Raw genomic sequence first — 21560 nt, forward strand, 5'->3', positions numbered from 1 at the left:
TTCCTGCTCTAATTTCACAAGAAAATAATTCTTCATACTTTCAATTCTACTTCTGTGATATAGAGAATGAACTGATTAAGAATATTAGATAATATAAATATGAGTAAACCATAACTAAAAGTTAAAGTGAATATGAGTCCAATCACAACTAAAAGTTTAATGGACATATTGCAAGTAAATTCATATGTAAAATTCCTTTGCGCATTGAATGATCACACATCTAAAACTTCATGATACTAATAAATAGAGATGTTGTACTAGATTAATGTGTTTATAACTCACAAATAGTAGATCACGTGGCCACAACCTGGGTTGAAGAAAATAATGATAATATTTCATTTAAGAGAGAGATTATTGAGTTGATGATCAATTCCACAAAAAACTTTATTTTTTTATTTTTAATCTATTTTTATCAATTTAAATAATCATGATATTCAACTAAGTGCATTTCAATTAAAAGTGTTATTCGTTCGGGGGCTAGAATTTAAATTTAAATTTAAGATATTATTGGTTTAAGACTTAGGATATTGATTTGAATTGTATTTCGTATGACTTTAGTTAGTTCACCCCCATACACGTTGGAAAATATAAATTAATCTTTTCAATATTTTTTAAAAAATATTGTTAGCATGATTCTTTATCAGCCGCTATTGCCATAATATCAAAATAAAAATAAAATAATTCACACTGGTTTCCTAAACACTTTTAACACTTCATGAAAAATATTTTCGAATGTGAAGTCATTTTCTAGTGCCACGCTACTGCTGCAACTTTAACAGTAAAGATGCAAAAGAATAATAAAAGTCACAACTGATTCAATACAAATAAAAGACAAATGAAACCCATATCAGCACCCAAGTTTCTAAACCAACCATTAATCATGGCCATTGATCAGCCAATGAGTCATACAATAACAACATAGTCAACAAAAAGAAAGCAAAGATTATAATCAAGTGTTATACATGATATATGAGCTCCACATCAATTAAAGTCACGCGAAAAAGAAATTTAGTATCTATTTTCACTATTATTCAAAAACTCTCGACGACTTCCCAATTATGAACTCGAACCATCAAGCCCCAAGCTAGTCGTAAGCCACTTGCAAACATCATCTATTTCTTCAGGGACTGTATAATGACCCAGTCTGCAGAACCCAGTTTCTTCAGCAAGTTAAAATTTTAATAATTCAAAAATAAAAGGTTTTGGGTGAAGAACTGAGTACATACCCACTGTAACTTTTGAAGGTTGTGTTCTGGAATCCAGTTGATTTTAGAACCTCAGCAGATTTCTCCCCATGCTTGTGGGGCAAAACGTCATCCCCTGCAAGAATGTCGTCATACTTGCCTCAACAGAACACTTTAAAAAAATTATTATTGTCTATGAAAAGAATTGAGCAAGCTAATTGAATATAGACATCGAAACAGATCGGTTAATAGCTTTTTTTTGCCTTTTGGTCAAAAGTAAAGTTGGAGCATTCACTGCCGCCCTGGTTCACTAGAGAGAATATTGAAAACTCAAAACAGAAAAATAGAGAACCAACTACCTACTGAAAAACAATAATAAAAAAACAATTGACAGGAGAAGAGAAACTCGATATTTGAGGGTCAATGCAACTCAATTCTAGTTCCTCATCTCCAGTTAAGCCTCAAATATCAGATCCTAAACTCTTCAATTATCAAATAGATTCAAGCTCGAATTTCATGATTGTCGTCTGAGCGGAGGGTCGGAGACAGCGTTTTCTTGAAAATTAACAAGAAAGAAGGTTGGCTAGGCTTGACTTATTCACATTGGGGTCACAGCAACAGAAAGTAAGTCAATGGCTCCACCTTGAGAACAAAGCATACGACTCTCGTTCTAAGAGAAGAAACATTTCTTTCTTAGATCAATTACATCATTTAATATTTACAAAGGAAGGCTTATAGGTAAAACTCAACTTAAGATTTGAGAAATCTAATTTGGAATTTTAGAAAATAATTTGACTTTATCTCGTTTTAAGAAAGTGAAAAATAAAACTAAAAGATACACTAACTTATCAAAAGATTTTCAAAATAAAACCAAAAGATATTTTGTTTGTCTAAAAAGTTTGAAAAATAGAACTAAAATATAACAAATTCTACCAAAACTAACAAAAATAGTTGACAGAATGAGGAAGACACTTTCAACTTGCCTTTGACTCCCTTTCCTACAAACTCCTCTCAAGGATCAACCCAAACTGTCTCGGTTTCAAATTTAGGCTAGAATCTGACCGAGGTCAGGGCACGAATTTTGTCTCAAGCTCTGGTTTGGGCTCTAGCTCTGCGCATTGCTCAAGCTTGAGCTCCGCTGTTTGGTTTGGTGCCAGTGCTTGTTAGAGCTTGTGTTGAGACAACAATGACCAGTGCTTGTTAGAGCTTGTGTTGAGACAACAATGAATTTAACTGACATCCTCTAATAGCACAATAGACATATAGAGGTTGGGAGTCACATATTTTCAATGAACAGTAAAATGTATGGTTAAAATAGTACGATCTTTAAGAAAGAACGTTATATGTTTCCATGAACGAGTGCAAAATCAATATTCAGCTTCCCTTTTCAACCTGCATTTTATATATAAATATTTATGCATATCCGTCATTTCTAATAAGAAAGTAAGTGTTGCAAAAGTTTAGTCCCATTTTCACATTCGTATGGAGTCCCAAAAACAAGGCATGTCACCCAATTTTCATGAATAGAAGAAATATTTTTTTTATGAAAGGAGTATCAAGACCTTCCTATGCAAGCAATTATAATGATAATATGCCTTAACAGTATGAAGATGATGAGTATGACATGAGAACCAAGAGAAGTCAGAAATTATTGTAGCAATTTTGAGTAATGTAACGGCTACATCTAGTTAAACAGTCAGAAGTAATATACCTTATTGTAGCGATTGTAAAGACTACAGAGATAATACAAGATAATACGCTCAACTGTATGAAGGTGATGAATATGAAATGAACCAAGAGCAAGAAATGAAAAAAAAACAGAAATTATTGTAGTAACCATCAGTACTGTAACAGCCAATGCATTTAACAGCTGTAGCGGACGCGTATCTGAAATCTAACATCTGATCTCTTTGCTCTGACCCAAATGATGGTTAGTACTCGGTGGGAATTAGTATTTGAGTGCAATGAGTGAATATTGTTTTATTCTTTTTGAAAGTTAGCAAGAAAAGAAGGATTAGAGAAGCATCACGCATCTACATTGGCTTCATGTGACAAAAGAGGTTAAAGTTTCCAAGAAGGTTCCCAGCATGTTTAGAGCATATTTCTTCCTGTCAGCAGAAAGACTAGAGCAATCAAATTTACTATTTGGAAGATAAAGAAGAAATTTAAACCATCTCTCCAGGTGACCTATTTTCAGTGCCAACAGTTCGCTTAGCTTTCATGTTTTTATAGTTGACCACAGTTGCATAAGTTACTCTCATTCTTCAACCACAGTTGCATAAGTTACTCTCATTGTTGTGTCCCTCTTAAGCACAAACTTTAAGATTTCATGACAGTGGACCTTCTGCTACGCCGAGTCGCTCCCTCCAGACTGCAATCCTTTCCAGGGGTAGAGTATTTATCATCCTTTCCTTTCTTTAATTCTTTCTACCTATCAAAATTCCTATCAAAATTCTTTTCCTCGGTATGTCTTTAGCCTAGGTTCTTCGGGTGAAGTATTGTCTCATTCTATCCATTGTAGTTCATGCATTCTCCCAGTTTGTTTATTCTTTATAAAGAAGATGCCTCATATGTTCATATCACTCTCAGGTTAGCATCATATACTAAATTGATTATGTTAAAGCACAATCTGCTATGCTTGTGGAATCCAAAAACACTCGCTAATGCAATGATTTATTTCAACTTTTATCACAGATTACGGCGTTCTCCACACTGCTTCAACTTCATTTCCTCCTGTGTGTAAAGAGAAAGAAAGACATGTAGATCGACTTTTCTAGAGATACTCTAACTGAACCATTAAACTATACCAAACATAAATGAAAAAAAAAAATTAAACCCCATACAAAACTATGTCCAGTAAACTATAAGCATCTTTACTTTGTAACAGAGGTCATAGTAACGTATTGACTACCCTTAAAGGTTCCTGACTTCCTTCACACATATTCCAACAGGTTTGACATAAATAATAATTGTGCATCAAATTGCATTAGATGCTTGGTCTAAAATCAATATCTCTTTTATCTTACGATCATGTTCCTGAATTTAATACTAATATGTCTAGATATTTCAATAATGTGGAGTTCTATGCAAATATCAATACAAAAGTCCAACTTAAGATTATCTATAAAATAGCTAACTGGTACAGTTACTATTCCACGAAAATGGAAGTATCAAGGAAGTTCAACTGTTAAGTATCCAGGAGAGAAATTTTTAATAAAGGCAAGGAGAAATAGAAATTGAAACTATAGTTTATTTGTATGTCTTCATAAATAAAATTAACAAGATACCTTTTCCATGACATAGCAAAAGTGGCAAGGTGGAAGCTTTCCTCGCTGCTTCTTCTGACCCTTCAATCTTGTTCTTCAAACTCCTAAATAAAGGTATAAAATAGAACAACAGTTAAGCTTGGCTAAAGTAAAAAAAAGGAGTAGAGATTAAAATAGTATTTGGTAAAGATAAGTTAGCAGACTTAGAACATGGTAGCCAACCACTTAGACCAACAGCTGCACTTAAGTTGAGAGGGTATGCATCGCCGTTTCCATATTTTCCATGAGCAAAACAAGTGGCAGAGTACAAAGCTGTTGCTGCACCCATACTAAAGCCACCAACACCAAGTTTAACTGCAATAACAAATTAAATGAATTTTAAAGTTGATCAACACAAAATATACAAATATTCTATTGACAACTGCCTTTCTAGCATAGCATACACCCGGTTGATTTCTTCAATCATGTTCAATTATAGATAGGTAATAGGCAGCTACAAGCTTTCGTTTATAGTGTAACACTTGATTGTATTGCAGGATTTAAGTGGAGGCTTCTAAGTAAGATGATCAATTTTTTTTTCTCATGCTACATCTACAAAAGAAAATATAAAGGGTTATACATATAATACGATGCTACATATTACTGTTTCCATTTTTTGTTTTTAATTTATTTTTAGTTTCATATTTATATTTTTGATGCAGGAAACATACTGTCAGCAGGTTCAGTGGAACAAAATGTTTGCCACATGCGTTGCAGAAACAACTGTCAGCAGGTTCAGTGGTTAATGCTACATAATACTATTTACTATTTTTATTTTTAGTTTTTGATATTGATGCAGGAAACATACTGTCAGCAGGTTCAGTTGACAAAAGATTTGCCACATGAGTTGCTGAAGCATCCAAACCCTCAATATCTTCAGGGCCCTCCTGTTGCAGGTCATGAACATCAAACCCTGGGAAGAAAGCAAAAGTGTGAACATGTTGATATTCTTGAAGTAAAGGACCTCTATGAAACATAATATCCATAACAATATATTAATAAAAACATCACAATTCCTCAATTGACTTTCTAATGAAATGTTTTAACTCAAGAACTTACATGCAGTGCAAGGGAATCCACCAAACACTGATACAGGTCGTGTTGGTGCAGTTGGGCATATCCATTTTATCTGTATTAATGAAATATGCCTAATTAGCTACAAACTACAAAGCTTGTTTAAGTATGATGCTTGTCAAACAAAGAAGTAAACTTTCATCGCACATCAGAAGAAAGGTCCAACTGCCCCTGGCAAAAATTTAAGAGAAAGAAAACAAATAAGTCGTTTAAAATAAAGAAATTCTGCACTCACATTCGGAAGGGGAAGGGTTTCCAAAAGCTGGGACCAACTGCAGGAGGGGAAAAAAAGAAAAAAAAAAGAATCAGCTCACAGCAGTAGTTCAAATGACATTTTTCCAAATGAAAACCAAGTTTTATTCAAAAAATAAAACTGAAGCTACACAAACTGATGACACCTTACCAAACTGCATGAAACACAATTCACACTTAAAATTTGAGAGAAGAACTAACACAATGAGAATAAAAAGGAGAAGAACAAAGATAGTCCTTCATGCTTCCTCATTTGAGTTTTGAGTATCAATAACATATTTGATATGCGCAAGAGCAGATTGATAATGAAATATATAGTGCACAAGGATCATTTAATTAATCATCTAGAGCTGGGTAACACCTGGGTGATTGCAGTTATAGTCATCTAACCAACCAGAACAACTGGATTCGAAAGGGAAAACAGTAGGTTTTACTGAATTTATATCCTCATCACTTACACTAGATCTTCCTTTTGTCATGGAAAGCTTATTCAGTTCCCTTCTCTTATATTCTGTTACTTGATTCTTCTGCTCTTCTTTGTTCTTCGAACGTAGATCTGAGCATTGTCCTTAATCCGTATATCAGCCTCTTTTATTGGAAAATATAACATTCACCTCACCCATATGGGAGAAACTTCTGTTAATGTGTGGTTACAATTCCTTGGACAACTGACCAGATGTAACAAGCCGGCATTCAACCAACTACCAAATTCATCTTTTCTGGTTCAAATCCCTTTAAATGTTTTCTTTAAAGCTAAATTTTGGAACAAAGTTGTTTATGCATTCAGTGTACCATCATTCATAGCCAGAATAGCTCGCCCTCTTCTTCCTGCAATCCAAATATTAACTTTTCTGATCTTCCATTTATGTGTAGTTACTGCGGTCCATTTAGGACTAGCTGGAAATCTAACTGAAGATCCTTTAGTGGAGATGTCAGTGAATACCAAGAACATCATTCAAAGCTCAAACTGTAACAACTACATAGGGTAATCACCAAGAATTTGGTGTACGAGCCATACGAAATATAAATTAAGCATTGCATTCTAGAACACCTTAGTCGTGATATAGAAGTATTGACGATAGTTATTGGCTAAACACTATTATTAGTGTGATATTAGTGTGATATTCATAGATCTTCATTCACCACGGTTATTGTTTTTCCTGTTGCATATGGGTCCATTATGAAGAAATGATATGTACTACAACGTAACAAGAAAATTTTCTATTAAAAAACTTACACAACCTGTCATCTGTCGTTCATCCTGAGTTTATTTCTTTCTCAACCAAGAAAAATATAGAGAAGAAATGGACTTGGGCCAAAAACAACATAATCTCTGATTTTACGGCCATATTTTGTTTTCAACACAAAATGTCTCTTTGCTAAATTACCTATCTACCTATGTTGTATGGGTACTTTTATCATGTAGTCGTAGCTGTACACGATATATACCGGAAACCGACAATCCCTAGACATTCCTTGTTACCTCTATCATGTCGTAACCATACCGGACACTAACACTCCCTGAACACTCCTTGAATGCATGTACACATTTACTAAAGCATGAAATCAATAATATAATATAATAATATATGTTTTAATATAAAACACTTGACATACACTTCGTGGACATATATCCTACACTTCACACCCGCTTCCTGAAACTCATTAAACATGGATCAATTTCAATTCATACTTGGTTTAGAACTATGATTTTAAATAATTGTTTGATAATCTAGTTCAAAACCGAGTGGTTTTCCAATTTATAATCAATACAATAAAAGAAACATAAAAATGCTATAGAAATTTTAAATCTTATAACATAATTTTGATCTTATGTAAGCTATCAATTTCAATATATGTATATAGTGTTACCCCCATACCCAACCTTTAAGGGTTTACAAATTGTCATGTCCCGTACTCATAGTCGCACATGTATCAATACACATGCAACATAGATGTCTACCACTGTAACAAACTTTTGGTGATTGCCAGGATAATCAGATAAAACATTAATTATGATGATGTCCAAAAGCTTTGGTTTCTAACTGAACATGTAATGCTTTCTAATTTCATGTATTCTTATCAATAAATATTCGGCATGCTTGATTACTAAGCAACGGTATCAACCAAACAAAGCAGAATGTAAGGGACTTGTCAATTTGAGCTTCTGCAGATTAAATATTAGTCATATAGAAAATCTGTTGCGTGAAATGTTTTTCAACATCAGAAAAGTCTCATCAAGTTGATTTTCCACAGATTAGCTCCATATCAACTAATGGGGCTAATTTTCTCAAGGATCAATTCGAAAGAGTTAATCGTCAATTACATCGACCAAGAAAATATTTGTCCCTGAATGGTCCATTGGTTTGCCATTATTTGCTCATAATGTCCCATCTAAATCATCCTTTCTTCCAAGAGCAAATGCTTCAGTCCATACTTGAAACTAAAACTCCCATGATACGCTCCCAATCCTCTGTCATGACACGCCACAGCATACAATTTGTCGTGCACTGCACTGCACATAGTCACCAATCAGTTGATCCACACGCCTTGGATTTGTCATTCAATGTTTGCCGCCTACATTGGAGCTACCAAATGCACGTCACATGGGTTGTCACCTCAGCCAGCTCATGTGCAATTCCTCCACCGCTCCTCAAAACCGCAGCCTTCGGCACGTGGATCTCTCTCGTGTTAACTCAATGCATTGCCAAAACCTCATGAACCTCACGAACTGCACAAATGGCAGCACAAACCTCGCCCTGATACCACTTTTTCTCTCAAACTAAAGAAGAGAGAAAAGAACAATGCACAGATTACGTGGAAAGAATCTGATTTCTTTATTAACCAAGAAAACCTACACATTCAACTCTAGGTTCCTCTATCGAGGCTTGCTCCTAGATGGAACTTGGTGCGCAGAGGCTCGGGGTTGCCTAAAATACAAAATGGGTCCGGGACCATGATCATTTTTTATTTTTTAACAATATTTTCAATTGAATAATCATTTGTTGATTACTTAGAATTTAGTATCTTAATGCTTAAGAGACTATGGACAAAGGACCTTGGAGTTTGGTTAATTTCAGAAGCAATAACGTGATTCACATAACACCTCGGAAGAGAAATAAGACGTTATAGCAACTCATTTGTGTTGCATCTCTTAACATGCTAAAAAATAAGCTCAGTGAAGGTATCTTGAGATTATACATCTGAAGTCCCTCTCATAATTAGACAGGTATCAACAAATGGAGTGAGTCCGGTTAACTATGATTAGATGACAAGAGCGTAATTTATGTTATAACTATTAATCCATGCTGATACCATTTAGCAGATAGAAGTTTGCAAACTAGATGAAACTAATCAAGAAAACAACATAATATTCTGCGTAGAATCTGTCCATGTCCATGTCAAAGTGCATAAACAGTTAGTGATTCATTGCTCTGAAAAACAGCATGTGTTTGAGCTTAATCCCTTTACAAAACAAGCTAATATTCTGATTGAGAATAGAGTTAAATTATATTCTACATAATAGTAAAGGAGCATTATTGCTGATCATGCTCTAAGCAATTCAACAGAATGTTGAATAAATAAAGATAAGTATCAACATTTGTCACAAATTAAGATTAAAAAAAAGGCTGAGAGTGAACCCACCTCGACCCAGTATCGCCTAGGCCATGAAGCCACACAACAGTTGCTAAATGCCTACCCTTGGGCCTGATCACATGGGTTCTCCCGTACTCGAAAGGCCTCGCAGTCCTCGTACCTGCATCTAAATTACGTTAAATTCAAACTGGCAACACTGATTTCACATTACAACAAAGCAACTACAATAGGAACAAAATGGAAGGAAAAAGGATCAAACCAGCAGCAGCGGAGCTACTCCCTATGCTCATATTGGTTGCACTAAGAGCAGACCTCGGGAACCCACCAACCCTTGCAGTAACTGCTGTGGCCGCCGTCGAAACAAACTACACTGCAATTATCAAAAGTATTGGAAGGGTCGATCTTGGCCCATAGTAAAAAAAATACCCATGAATCTGGAATCCTTAAAAATTAATATTACAACAAAAGGAAAATATCCACTGAGAAATATAGCTTGATTAATTCCTTTTGAAATTGGAGAAATGGGTAATGCTTAGATTTAGCTACACGAATCAATGCAAAAAAACCTAAAAACATATTGCGTCAGGATTTTTCTTTTCTTGGTACGAACCTGAAATTGAGGAGCGCTTTTTTCTTCTATCCACACAAGCGCAATCTTTGATGGGCTGTTAAGATTTTTGCCCTTTTGAAGAGTATCGGAAGGGGAATCTCGAACTACTACCCTGGAGGCTGGAGATCTCTTTGGAATTCATCGACCGGGATTGGATTTGGGTCCCGGGTGACGCTGAAATTTCCAAAATGCCCTCGGCCCTACTATATCTCTTGGCAGTGGGTTGGTCAATGGTCGTTGGCTCAAAAGATGCACCTCTTTTTCTAGAAAGAACAAGGGGCTTCTCGACGTTTTATCCGAAGACGAAACTTTCCATTTAAACCCCTTCCACTTTTTATTTTTAAAAACCGACCCATTCCTATTTTATTTCAAAAAACCGACACATTTCGTGGCCATATCAACACCGTGGCCACGAAATGGGTCGGTTTTTTTAATCTCGTCACTAAATAGTCGGGGTTGTCAACCCCAATTATTTTGCACGCCCTTGGTAATATACAGGCTAAATTAATCGGGGTTGGAAACCCCGACTAATTTAGCACACCATCTAATTGGTCGGGGTTGGGAACCCCGACCAATTCGAAAGCCCTTTCGAAATGGTCAGGGTTCCCAACTCCGACCATTTACCAGAGACTTTTAAGCAAAAACTGGCTAAGGCAAAATGTCGGGGTTGAGAACCCTAACCATTTCGTGTAGGTGCACAAAATGGTCGGGGTTCCCAACCCCGACTATTTTGCAGAGCTCTTCCTCCCTACTTCCAGCTGGAAAATTAAATTCCTGTTACTACATATCAATCCACCAACTAATGGTACACATTTATCAATCTACAATGCAATCACAATCACAAACAACACACATTTGATCAATCAATAATCGCAAGCATTCATTTCATACTAAAAATCCATATTCAATCGGATACATACCATGCAATTCACATACTAATAATTAATACTCAATCGGATACATAATATTTAGTTTCAAACGCAAAAAATCTTATCAAATATATCGAAACTTAACAAATATTTACGACTCCCTTTCCCCTCTCTCTCTCCCTCTCCCTCTCCCTCTTCTTCCTCTCCCCCTTTCCCGTTCACCTTCGATGTAAGCTCGGATGAGATCCTCGTCTGATTATGTGTGAAGTTGGGAGTGCATGACATCCTCGTCGACTAGAACCGTCTGTGAACATTCGGCTTGAGTCTGGTGTGAGTCGCCAGCTTCATCATGTACACGGCTTGAACCTGCCTCGTGTGTCCTCGGAACCGTCGACGACCATACTCAATTGGTCGCTCCCCACGTCCATCACGTCTTGCATTACGCGTCCTCTGAAGAGCGGACCGAATTTTTTTATCATGCGAAGGAACGTGTTCCTCAGCTCTGGCTCGATAGTCGTTCGCAATGCATCATGTGCCATAGTAGAAAGCTCTTCGAGCTCTTATACCTATAAGATAAAAACCGAAAGAAAATTATTATCAAGTGGATGATAATAAAATAAAAATCACAAAATAACTGTATATTTTTCTTATACACATACCAACTCTCTCTCAACCGGGCCTTTTGGTATGTACTCCTTAGGGGCTTTGTTCTCCTGAAATATCCACCTACGAGTAATCCCCCAATACCACCGCAAATACACACCTAGGTCAGGTGCGTCCGCCCTCTCCATCACTACTTGTTCCTCCCCAATGAAAGCATGTCGAATATATTCCCAATTTACATGATGTGCACCTTTTCTGGGATTTCGCTCTATTCTCTCCACAAGGACTGGAATATTGTTGTGCGCAGCGGAAATTTCGGCAGAGTTTCTGGTGCACAATAATAGAGAAAGATCCCAATAAGAATTCCCGTCTCACCAAGGAGACAAGAATCTGAAGCGAATATCTCAACAAAGTGAGATATCGGCTCTTTCTCTCATCAGTTCTAGGACTGACTTGTCGAGGGATCCTAAAAACTATTACAATGGCCACAAACACAAACAAACCAATTTTTATGTGGTTCGGCAAACTGTCTACGTCCACGGGGCAAGGAGGGGGGAGATCTACTATTAGAGAGGAGAATACAAATAGGGTTTACAATCACACAATTAAACCCTCAAACAATCTCTCAAAACTCTCACAAAACAGCCACCCCAAATCTGCGTTCTCTACTTCTGCACGCACGAAATCTGTCGCTGCTTTTCCCTCTGCTTCCTCGTACTTGCAACCTGCCTTCCCTGTAGAAAACAATCACAGCTAAAAAAGCCTTCTCCTTTTTTTTCTTTTCCCAGCCGCACAAAAAAAAAATCTAGGCGCTATTTATAGCTTTAGAACTGTTCATGGGTATTCGGGTGAGCCTTCACAAAAAAAAACCGAAACTAAACACAAGGGCCCCTCAAAGATCCGCTGGATCTTATGGCCTCTTAGCCATTCACGTGTTTCGTGCCGTGAGAACGTGGGTGGCCCTTTCACTTCACTTGGGTTGTGGCCCCACTAGTCACACGTTCACAATTCTCCACCTCGATGAAGTTTTCCCAAAACTGAGCCGACACCAACCAAACCAAATGTCTCACTTGCTGCGTCTAGTACGAAGTGAAACAATTCACGATACTGGACTCAATCCACAACAAGTCGAGAACCCAAATGAGAATGCGAACACTCTCCAAATGTCGGTATCAACTCACCTAATCGATCTCACCTCCATCAAAATCCAACCCGGCTGCATCATAAAGACTGCCTATGTATCCTCTTGCCTAAGGAATAAAGCCTCACATAGTTTACCCAAATGGCCGCGAACGACCTCAATCCAATAGAAGAGTTCGCAACCCTTCTCCAATATCATCAACTCTGCGGCTGATAGCACCTCCAATGGCCTCAAACACCTCCACCTGAGGTGAACCAATGACCATATCCAAACTATGTCTGCCAGTTGCACTCGAATCAAAACCCAACCCATCATCTGCACCTAAATCCAAATGATCCCTAAGTTGTGTCACCTCAGCCAGAATCCCAAACAATACAGTATGATCTGGAGTAATTTTCACCCAATGTGGAGTAGCATCCATCTCCACCCACTGCGATACATCTAAGGTCTGTCCAAAACTCTTTATCTGCTGAGAGTCAAATAGCTCCCTTATCGAAGCCTTAACCAAAGTGACACTATCAGACCTATCTTCCAATGGAGTTTTACCTCCAATCATAGCAGTTGACAACTCTTTAATAGGATAACCCAAATATGTCGAAGCCTCAGTCCAGAACCTCTTCTGCAAACCATTGCTTGATAACAAACACCGATCCTCCTCCAGCAAGGCATGATTCTCCAAATTTGTCACCCTATTTAGTTGCCCCAAGATTTCCTTTCCAACGAAGTGTCTCGAAATGCCGTGAGCTCGGCTCCAATACAGAAATAGGTCCATCTTGTATCTCCCACCCAAACTAGAGTGAAGTACCTTAACCTTTCTGCCAATATCACACTTCTTCAATCTGTTGGAGACTACTAGGACTTTATCCAAATGGGATTTGGTTGCAACCCAAACACGTCTAGAACAGCCACCAACGAAGGAAACTAAACTTCGATTACCTCTCAATGATGCCCCCTTGGAAGGCCCCCAAACATCCATGTGAACTCCTCCAGAACGACCCTTAACTCGGTGAATAGAGGTGTCAAACTTCACCTCGGTCTTCTTGCTCACATCAACATGTTCACTGGACTTTAAATTGCCGGTCTTTACACCCTCTTTCAATCTATGTGAGCAATCAATACTGGAATGGTTAAGCCCCAAATGCCACAGTCTAGTCGAATCAACAGAAGTCGTCAGCTCTTCACCTGCCACTATACCTCCAGTCAAGTAATACAGGTTATTCCTCCTAACACCCTTCATCAAAATACGAGAGTCTCTCACAATCTCGAGAACCATGTCCATAACACGAACCTTCAGACCCTCTCCAACTAAAGCTCCAATTGAGATCAAGTTCTTCCTCAAAGAAGGAACATATCTCACATCATTTAACTCTCTAATAGTCCCGTCAAACATTTTGATGCGAATTCTTTCTATCCCAAAGATCTAGCATGCACGGTTATCAGCCATGTACACCACACCACTATCCATCTTCTCAAAACTGGAGAACCATTCCCTTCTAGGACACACATGATAGGTCGCACCACTATCCAACATCCATTCAGATTCCTCCGAATAGCTATCTGTAGGACTGATAGAAAGCGAATAAATAGAAGAGTCAGAATTATTACCATCCGATACGATGTTTGCTTCTGATGATGGTTGCTTCCCTTTTCCCTTCTACTTATTATTCATCTATTTGTCGAGCTTTGGGCAGTCTTTCTTCCAATGACCAGTCTCCTTGCACCAAGCACACTGTTCTTTTCCAATTATAGGATGTCCTACTCTAGACTGTGACTTCTAATTCTTTTGGTTTGGACCCTTCCCTCTTGCGGCCAATGCCTCTGCTACCTGCTCAACTGAAGCCTCCTTATCCTTTTTTCGAACCTGATAATTCACTAGTGTAGCAGTGACCTCACTATACGAAAGGAATGTCTTCCCATTAATCAGAGTAAGAACAGAGGTCTCATATTCCTCGTCGGGCAAGGAACTCAACAACAGCAACACCTTGTCCTCATCTTCAATCACGACATCCACATTCGCCAAATCCGCAAGAAGCTTAGTGTAGTGGTTCATGTGATCTCTAATGGAGGTTCCCTTCTTCAATTAGAAACGATAAAGCCTCCTCTTCAAATGCAAGCGATTTTCCACACTCTTGGTCAAATACTTGCTTTCGAGAATCTCCCAAATCTTCTTCGTAGAAGTCTCATTCATCACATCATATTTTAGATCTTGAGTCAAACAAGACCTAATCACACCACACGCTGTTCTATTCATCTTTTTCCAAACCTTTTCTTCAATCTCATCTGGCTTTCCATCTAACTCTAAGGTATCCTCTAAATTCTACGCGTTCAGCGCATCCAAAACCTCGCATCTCCATAATCCAAAGTTGTTTGTGCCATTAAACTTCTCCACATCTATCTTCATAGAGTGGATATTCAAACTCTGAATGGTCTTCGCGCCAGAAGCACCACCCTCGACACCCGAAGTACCTTCTTTCCCCGACATCTTTCTCAACACACCAACAAACGAAGAATAGATCCAAAACTAAAAAGATAGAGTCTTTTACCAAAAGAGCCCACCTTTATCACCAAATAAATCCCTAGACGAGCCTCCAAATTGATCTACTCCTCCAAATAGCCTAAGCATAGCCCGAACTCTGATACCACTTGTTGTGCGCATCGGAAATTTCGACAGAGTTTCTGGTGCATAATAATAGAGAAAGATCCCAATAAGAATTCCCGTCTCACCAAGGAGACAAGAATCTAAAGCGAATATCTCAAAAAAGTGAGATATCGGCTCTTCCTCTCATCAATTCTAGGACTGACTTGTCGAGGGATCCTAAAAACTATTACAATGGCCACAAACACAAACAAACTAATTTTTACATGGTTCGGCAAACTGCCTACGTCCACGGGGCAAGGAGGGGGGAGATCTACTATTAGAGAGGAGAATACAAATAGGGTTTACAATCACTACGTCCACGGGGCAAGGAGGGGGGAGATCTACTATTAGAGAGGAGAATACAAATAGGGTTTACAATCACACAATTAAACCCTCAAACAATCTCTCAAAACTCTCACAAAACAGCCACCCCAAATCTGCGTTCTCTACTTCTGCACGCACGAAATCTGTCGCTGCTTTTCCCTCTGCTTTTTTGTACTTGCAACCTGCCTTCCCTGTAGAAAACAATCATAGCTGAAAAAGCCTTCTCCTTTTTTTTCTTTTCCCAGCCGCACAAAAAAAAACTAGGCGCTATTTATAGCTTCGGAACTGTTCATGGGTATTCGGGTGAGCCTTCACCAAAAAAAAAAAAACCGAAACTAAACACAATGGCCCCTCAAAGATCCGCTGGATCTTATGGCCTCTTAGCCATTCATGTGTTTCGTGCCGTGAGAACGTGGGTGACCCTTTCACTTCACTTGGGTTGTGGCCCCACTAGTCACATGTTCACAAATATGTTGTTGTAGCCCAAATTATCGAAGCACACGGTCGGACACGTGCATCTCGACAATCTCAAAACATATGATCGGGACGCGAGCACGCCATGCATCCTCACCTTCCCTGCAAATATCTGGTAGTGACTCCAAAACTAGTTCATATGTCATCCACTTGACCTATAAAAAGATTAAGTAAAGCAGATATCAGTAATAAATAATGTAATGATTGAATATATTTAGATATTATGATTTAATACATGTTCATCCTCTATTTGATCAAGCTCATTCCTGTAGAAGTTTTCATGGCCCTTTGGTGAGCTATGCCAATATCTGGACACATTCCATCTATGTTATATATAATTGGTTAGTATAGATTGAAATAAATGTATAAAAAATACATGTAATCATATATATTACTAAATAACTTAGTAATACCTGCAGCCTAATGGGATATGGACATCGAGAGCACGGGTCTCCCTCAAATCTGGGCAACCAAAATGAAATCTCTCCTAAGACCATATATGTAGCAAAGTAAGACAACCCTTGAATTATTTGTTTTAAACAAGTGCCACTTTGGTCATCTCCCTATACAGATACGCTAACACGACACTCCCCCATGATAATTCTCCACAATCCTCAAGATCCTCCAAGAGTGGCAATCACCTCATGTGCACCGAATCCTTCATGGAATCCAAAAAAAGAATAGTACCGATCATATGAAGTATGTATGCACGGGCATACATCTTGATGATCTCCTCGGTCGCATCGATCGATACATTCATGTAATTGTTTCTCAATCATTCAAGCTTGATCTTACAACCTTTCATGTGAGGAACTTGACCCAGCAATTCTTCGCACTTCCCTACCCAATTAAAGTCGTCGCTACCCATGACAGCATCTCCAACCACTCTGAGTCCAAGCAAAACCCCAATATCCTACAATGTAATCGTCAACTCTCCTTGGCGCAGGTGGAATGTATTTGTCTCGGGCCTCCAATGTTCAATCAGTGCCGTCAAGAGAGCCCAAACAAGTCTCACCCATTTAATTTGTTAGCACTCAAAGAAGCCTGCTTGACGGACATAAAATTGGACATGTGGGTCTGTCAAGTCCCAGCTTGAATGTACACGAGTATGATCAACAATAGTAATGCTCGGGTCCTGCATACCTTAAACAGTACAAATGTTCAGTAACAATCAATAACTTAGAATTATTGATATGATTGAAAATATAATTTACAACTACCAATGTAACACTCTATCAATGCGACAAGCAATACACCCTTATATTTATCGTATAAATGTGTGCCATCAATGCTAAGAACCGACCGACAAAATTTAAATCCCTTGATCGAAGGACCAAATATGCAAAATACAGAGGTGAATTGATGAACTCCCAGATTGATCTCTTTGGTTATGAGTTTATATTCAGATCCAGGATTACTTCTTTTGATCGCATCAAGATATTGAGGTAGTGTCACGTAAGACTTCTCTCAATCACCAAATATTTTTGTCATCACAATTCTCCTTGCATTCCATGCTTTACTATACGATATGTTAATGAACTTTGTATGTAACACTCTATCAATTATATTATCGGGCCTTAGTTCAAGATGTTTCTTTAATTTTGGCATAATCAACCACGCTATGTAGGATGCGGAAGCACCGCTATAATCTTTCTCGAGCATTGGATTGTTACATGTGTGAACATTGCAGTATTCTGTGATCTTAACATATCCATTATGTTTCTTTCCGGCAAATGCTATGACTTCCAAGGACATGCGTAATCAGTTTCATTCCCCCTTAGCCCGACCTTGCCTTTGTGTATTCATAAAGCAGATTGCCTCATAACTTGTGTGATTGCTCTTAATTTGCTTGAATTTGATCAACTTTTTGATTGAGTAATCACGAATAGCCTCAACCAATTGGTCTTTAATCTCGAATAAATCACCAACCCTGAAAGGGACCTCATCATCTTCTCTATGAGATGAACTTTCGCTAATGCGAATATCTTGTACTGTGGAAGAACGAACCACTCATCATTTTCAAACTCGTTGGAGGGTGGTTCTTCGTACTCAACATATTCATTATTAACATAAGCTTCATCGGACCAATCCAGATTCTCTTCATCGTCTTTACTCACAAATTGCATATTGTCAATTGGTGCACTATCTTCATCTTCACCTTCAGAGGCATTGTTTCTTTCATCCTCTTCAATTATTGCCCCTCTTAATGGCCTCATATTTTCATAAAAGGCTTTGTTGTTCATGACATTTGACGTTCCACCAAATGAAGGTGCACCACTGTGATATTAAAATTGAGTTCGCTCCATTTCACTCGAAGAAGAAAGTAAACCATCAGACTTAACTCCCAAATCTAACATGCGTGAGAATTCTCCTGGAGGGTTGAATATTTTGCACGAACTATGTGGCAACTTTTCAATAAACAATTCTACCGTTGATTGTGATTTGCTCAAATTAAACATAATACTCATATGATGATCGTTTGAGATCTCAACTGCGGACATTCTATCAAAAGTTATGGACTAATTGCATATTATTTTTAGTCGGTACTCTTGTGGGTCAATTGTCATAACTCGATGTAATTCATTAACCAAGTCAAGGTAACTATATGATTCCGAGATCATTAACGATGTTGTCACCCCTCCGACGTACATTGGCATATTATTTATTCCATAATTAAAATTTTCACTATAAGAGCAAGCAATAAAAATCATATTATTCAACCTATGAAAAAGAAAATTATATCATTTAAATGCAAAAATATTTAAAAAGATTATCAATTACAACCCTAAACCCCAAACTACAACCCTAAACCCCTAAATCTTAAACCCTAAAATTGACCTCCAAATTCTAAACCCTAAATTTGAGTATTCTATGCCCTAAATGTTTAATTTTAACTACAAATAAAGGAGAGAATGTAGAAAAATTCGTTTTTAAGAAAAAACCCTAGATTTCTACATGTTAAAAGAGGAGAGAATGTTGAAAAATTACCACTCAGAAGCTTCACGATGAAATTCGGTTGAAAATTGAGTTTGAATCCAAGATTTGTGATAAATATGGGTTTGGAAAGAAAGTTTGAGGGTTGTGAGTGTTTTGGGGCTGCTGGGAATGAGGTGGGGAGGTGGGGAGAACGATTGGGGGTTTTTATAGGGGTCGAGCCCAAGGACCAAATAGTCGGAGTTGCCAACCCCGACTATTTGGCCCCTTAGCCATTTCCATCTTAACTCATCCGTTAGGGACAAAAGTCTCTGCTAAATGGTTGGGGTTGGGAACTCCGACTATTTTGAAAGAGCTTTCGAATTGGTCGGGGTTCCCAACCCCGACTAATTAGATATTATACTAAATTAGTCGGGGTTTCCAACCCCGACTAATTTAACCTGTATATTATCAGGGGCGTGTAAAATAGTCGGGATTGACAACTTTAACTATTTAGTGGCGAGATTAAAAAAACCGGCCCATTTCGTGGCCACGGTGCCGACGTGGCCATGAAATGAGTCGGTTTCTGTAAATAAAATGGGAGTGGGTCGGTTTTTAAAAATAAAAAATGGAATGGGTTTAAATAGAAAATTTCTTCTTTTTCGAAAACCTGTGTCCCAAAAATGGAAAGCCAATGTCTTCTTGGGCCGGGTACAACTGCCCCGAATACACAGGTTTTATGTGTTTCAACTCCTGTTAAGTTGTCAGCTCAATAGTAAGACAAGCTGCACTCATTAACTCCCAAAACATCCCTCATTATGTTCCCTTTCTTTTAACTTTCTTTTAACTCTATTAATAAGAAAACTCTTTGTTTTTCTATCTTCTTCCTCTCCTCAAACTAGGGTTAGAGTCTTCGTTATTGAGGAATAACCAAAAACCCTGACTTCAGAGAAGGATACATCTAATTTGGCTAGAAACAATGTCAACATTTTGGCAACATCAGAAGGATCTCCCGTATTTAGGTTTTCTGTTGATGAAATATTTAGATTTTTATCTGAAATGTTCAAGTTTTTGTCTAAGAGAGATCCAAGGAAGTAGTTGCAGTTGATATGGGCAAGATTATTAATGTTGTTTTGAAGATTTTGTCGCTGATGTTGAATCAGATTCAATTATTTTTTCTTCTATTCTCCATTAGAGAAATTGGGATTGAAATTGAAAAAGAGATGAGATTTTGAGACGTGAGTTTTGGAGAGGGAAGAGTTTTAACGTATAATTGCTTTCTTCTTTTAGTTCGTTAAGTTTACCTGTGAAGATCTAAATATACTTATTAATTTTCAGCTTTTAGTTTGTGTGGAATTTAGATGAGATGATATTTGGAAAGTAACAAAGAGGTAATTGTGTAGGTTCATTGTGACCTATGAGGAATTAGTTGTGAATCTTAACATAACAATTGGATGTTAAACTTACTTATTATATGTTATGTTTATACCATAATTGTTAAATTTATACAAACATATTAGTCTTAAACATCGGTTATTAAGTTTATAACTATTAATTTTATAGAATATATGTCACAATTAATAGGTTATTGTTAGACAATTGTTTCTATAAGCTTTTATATTGTTAAATTTGAATATTTTATTTTAAGGTTGTATTGCTTGTACATATACACAAACAAACACATATATGTATATATAACAAATTTGGACTATATTGTTTACCTTCTTTTGCTTAAAGATGCATAAAATCTGCTTGTAGAATCATTCAGATTTGTTTAACAATCATGCTTTATATTTAATAGTCAACACATATGTTTAACAACCACCCTTTAACATTAACAACCAATATTTATACTTAACATGTAAGCTCTTGAATTAACAAACAACTCACATGTTTAAAAAGTAACCTTCATCTTAAACATACAATTGATAACTCAAACATCCAATCTTTAATATTAACATCTAATTTTCAAAACGAAGATATGTAGTACTTGGCAGCAAAAACATACTCTTTCAAAATTTTAACATCCACGCTTTAGTACATGCATGATTTAGCATGTCTAAAGCACCCCTCCTTTTTCTATATTTTCTTGAACTGCTATCTCAGCTTTGGGACAAAGATGTATATTTTGAAACAATTAAATAAAAAGATAATTAATCACAAATAAACATAGTTAAGTCATATATTTATCTATCATAATTCACTGCTAACTTATACATAACTACAAAGAAACATAGTTATTAATATTTGTCTATTAAAATTCACTGCTAAATAATATATTTAACATCTATTTGTTAAATTTAATAAGTAACATATATAGTTAATATTTTAGTGCTAAAAATAACTTCTAATTCATATATTTAACATCTAATTGTTAAACTTAACATCTAATTAGTATAGTTAAAATGTTTCTATTTAACCTAACTGTATGTTCATATGGTTGCCTAATTTTGTATAACGTTAGAATGTAATCAAAGTTTAAACATCTTTAATAGAAAATTATGCTATCCATGACAACTCTAGATGGAATAAGCATGTTAGAAGCTCTATCTGAATCTTATCGGTTACAATGAAGA

The 21560-nt window shown here is 37.1% G+C and overlaps 1 protein-coding gene across 2 annotated transcripts; it reads right to left on the reverse strand.

Moving 5' to 3' along the window:
• On the reverse strand, positions 828-10192 carry LOC109828761 (acyl-protein thioesterase 1 homolog 1-like). Of its 2 annotated transcripts, none has more exons than XM_020395682.1 (10): positions 10023-10192; positions 9672-9782; positions 9461-9578; positions 5799-5835; positions 5549-5618; positions 5298-5402; positions 4654-4804; positions 4472-4554; positions 1227-1320; positions 828-1144 (listed from the first exon to the last, which is right to left on the reverse strand). In XM_020395682.1, the coding sequence occupies exons 2-10, from the start codon at positions 9700-9702 to the stop codon at positions 1057-1059; spliced, it is 777 nt and encodes a 258-aa protein (XP_020251271.1). In that variant the 5' UTR covers positions 9703-9782; positions 10023-10192; the 3' UTR covers positions 828-1056. The 2 variants fall into 2 exon arrangements, with proteins under 2 accessions (XP_020251271.1, XP_020251272.1); XM_020395683.1 differs by having other exon boundaries at positions 9461-9572; positions 10023-10190.

This window comes from Asparagus officinalis, chromosome 1 (genome assembly GCF_001876935.1).
Source record: "Asparagus officinalis chromosome 1, Aspof.V1, whole genome shotgun sequence".
In the NCBI taxonomy this organism is placed as follows: domain Eukaryota; kingdom Viridiplantae; phylum Streptophyta; class Magnoliopsida; order Asparagales; family Asparagaceae; genus Asparagus; species Asparagus officinalis.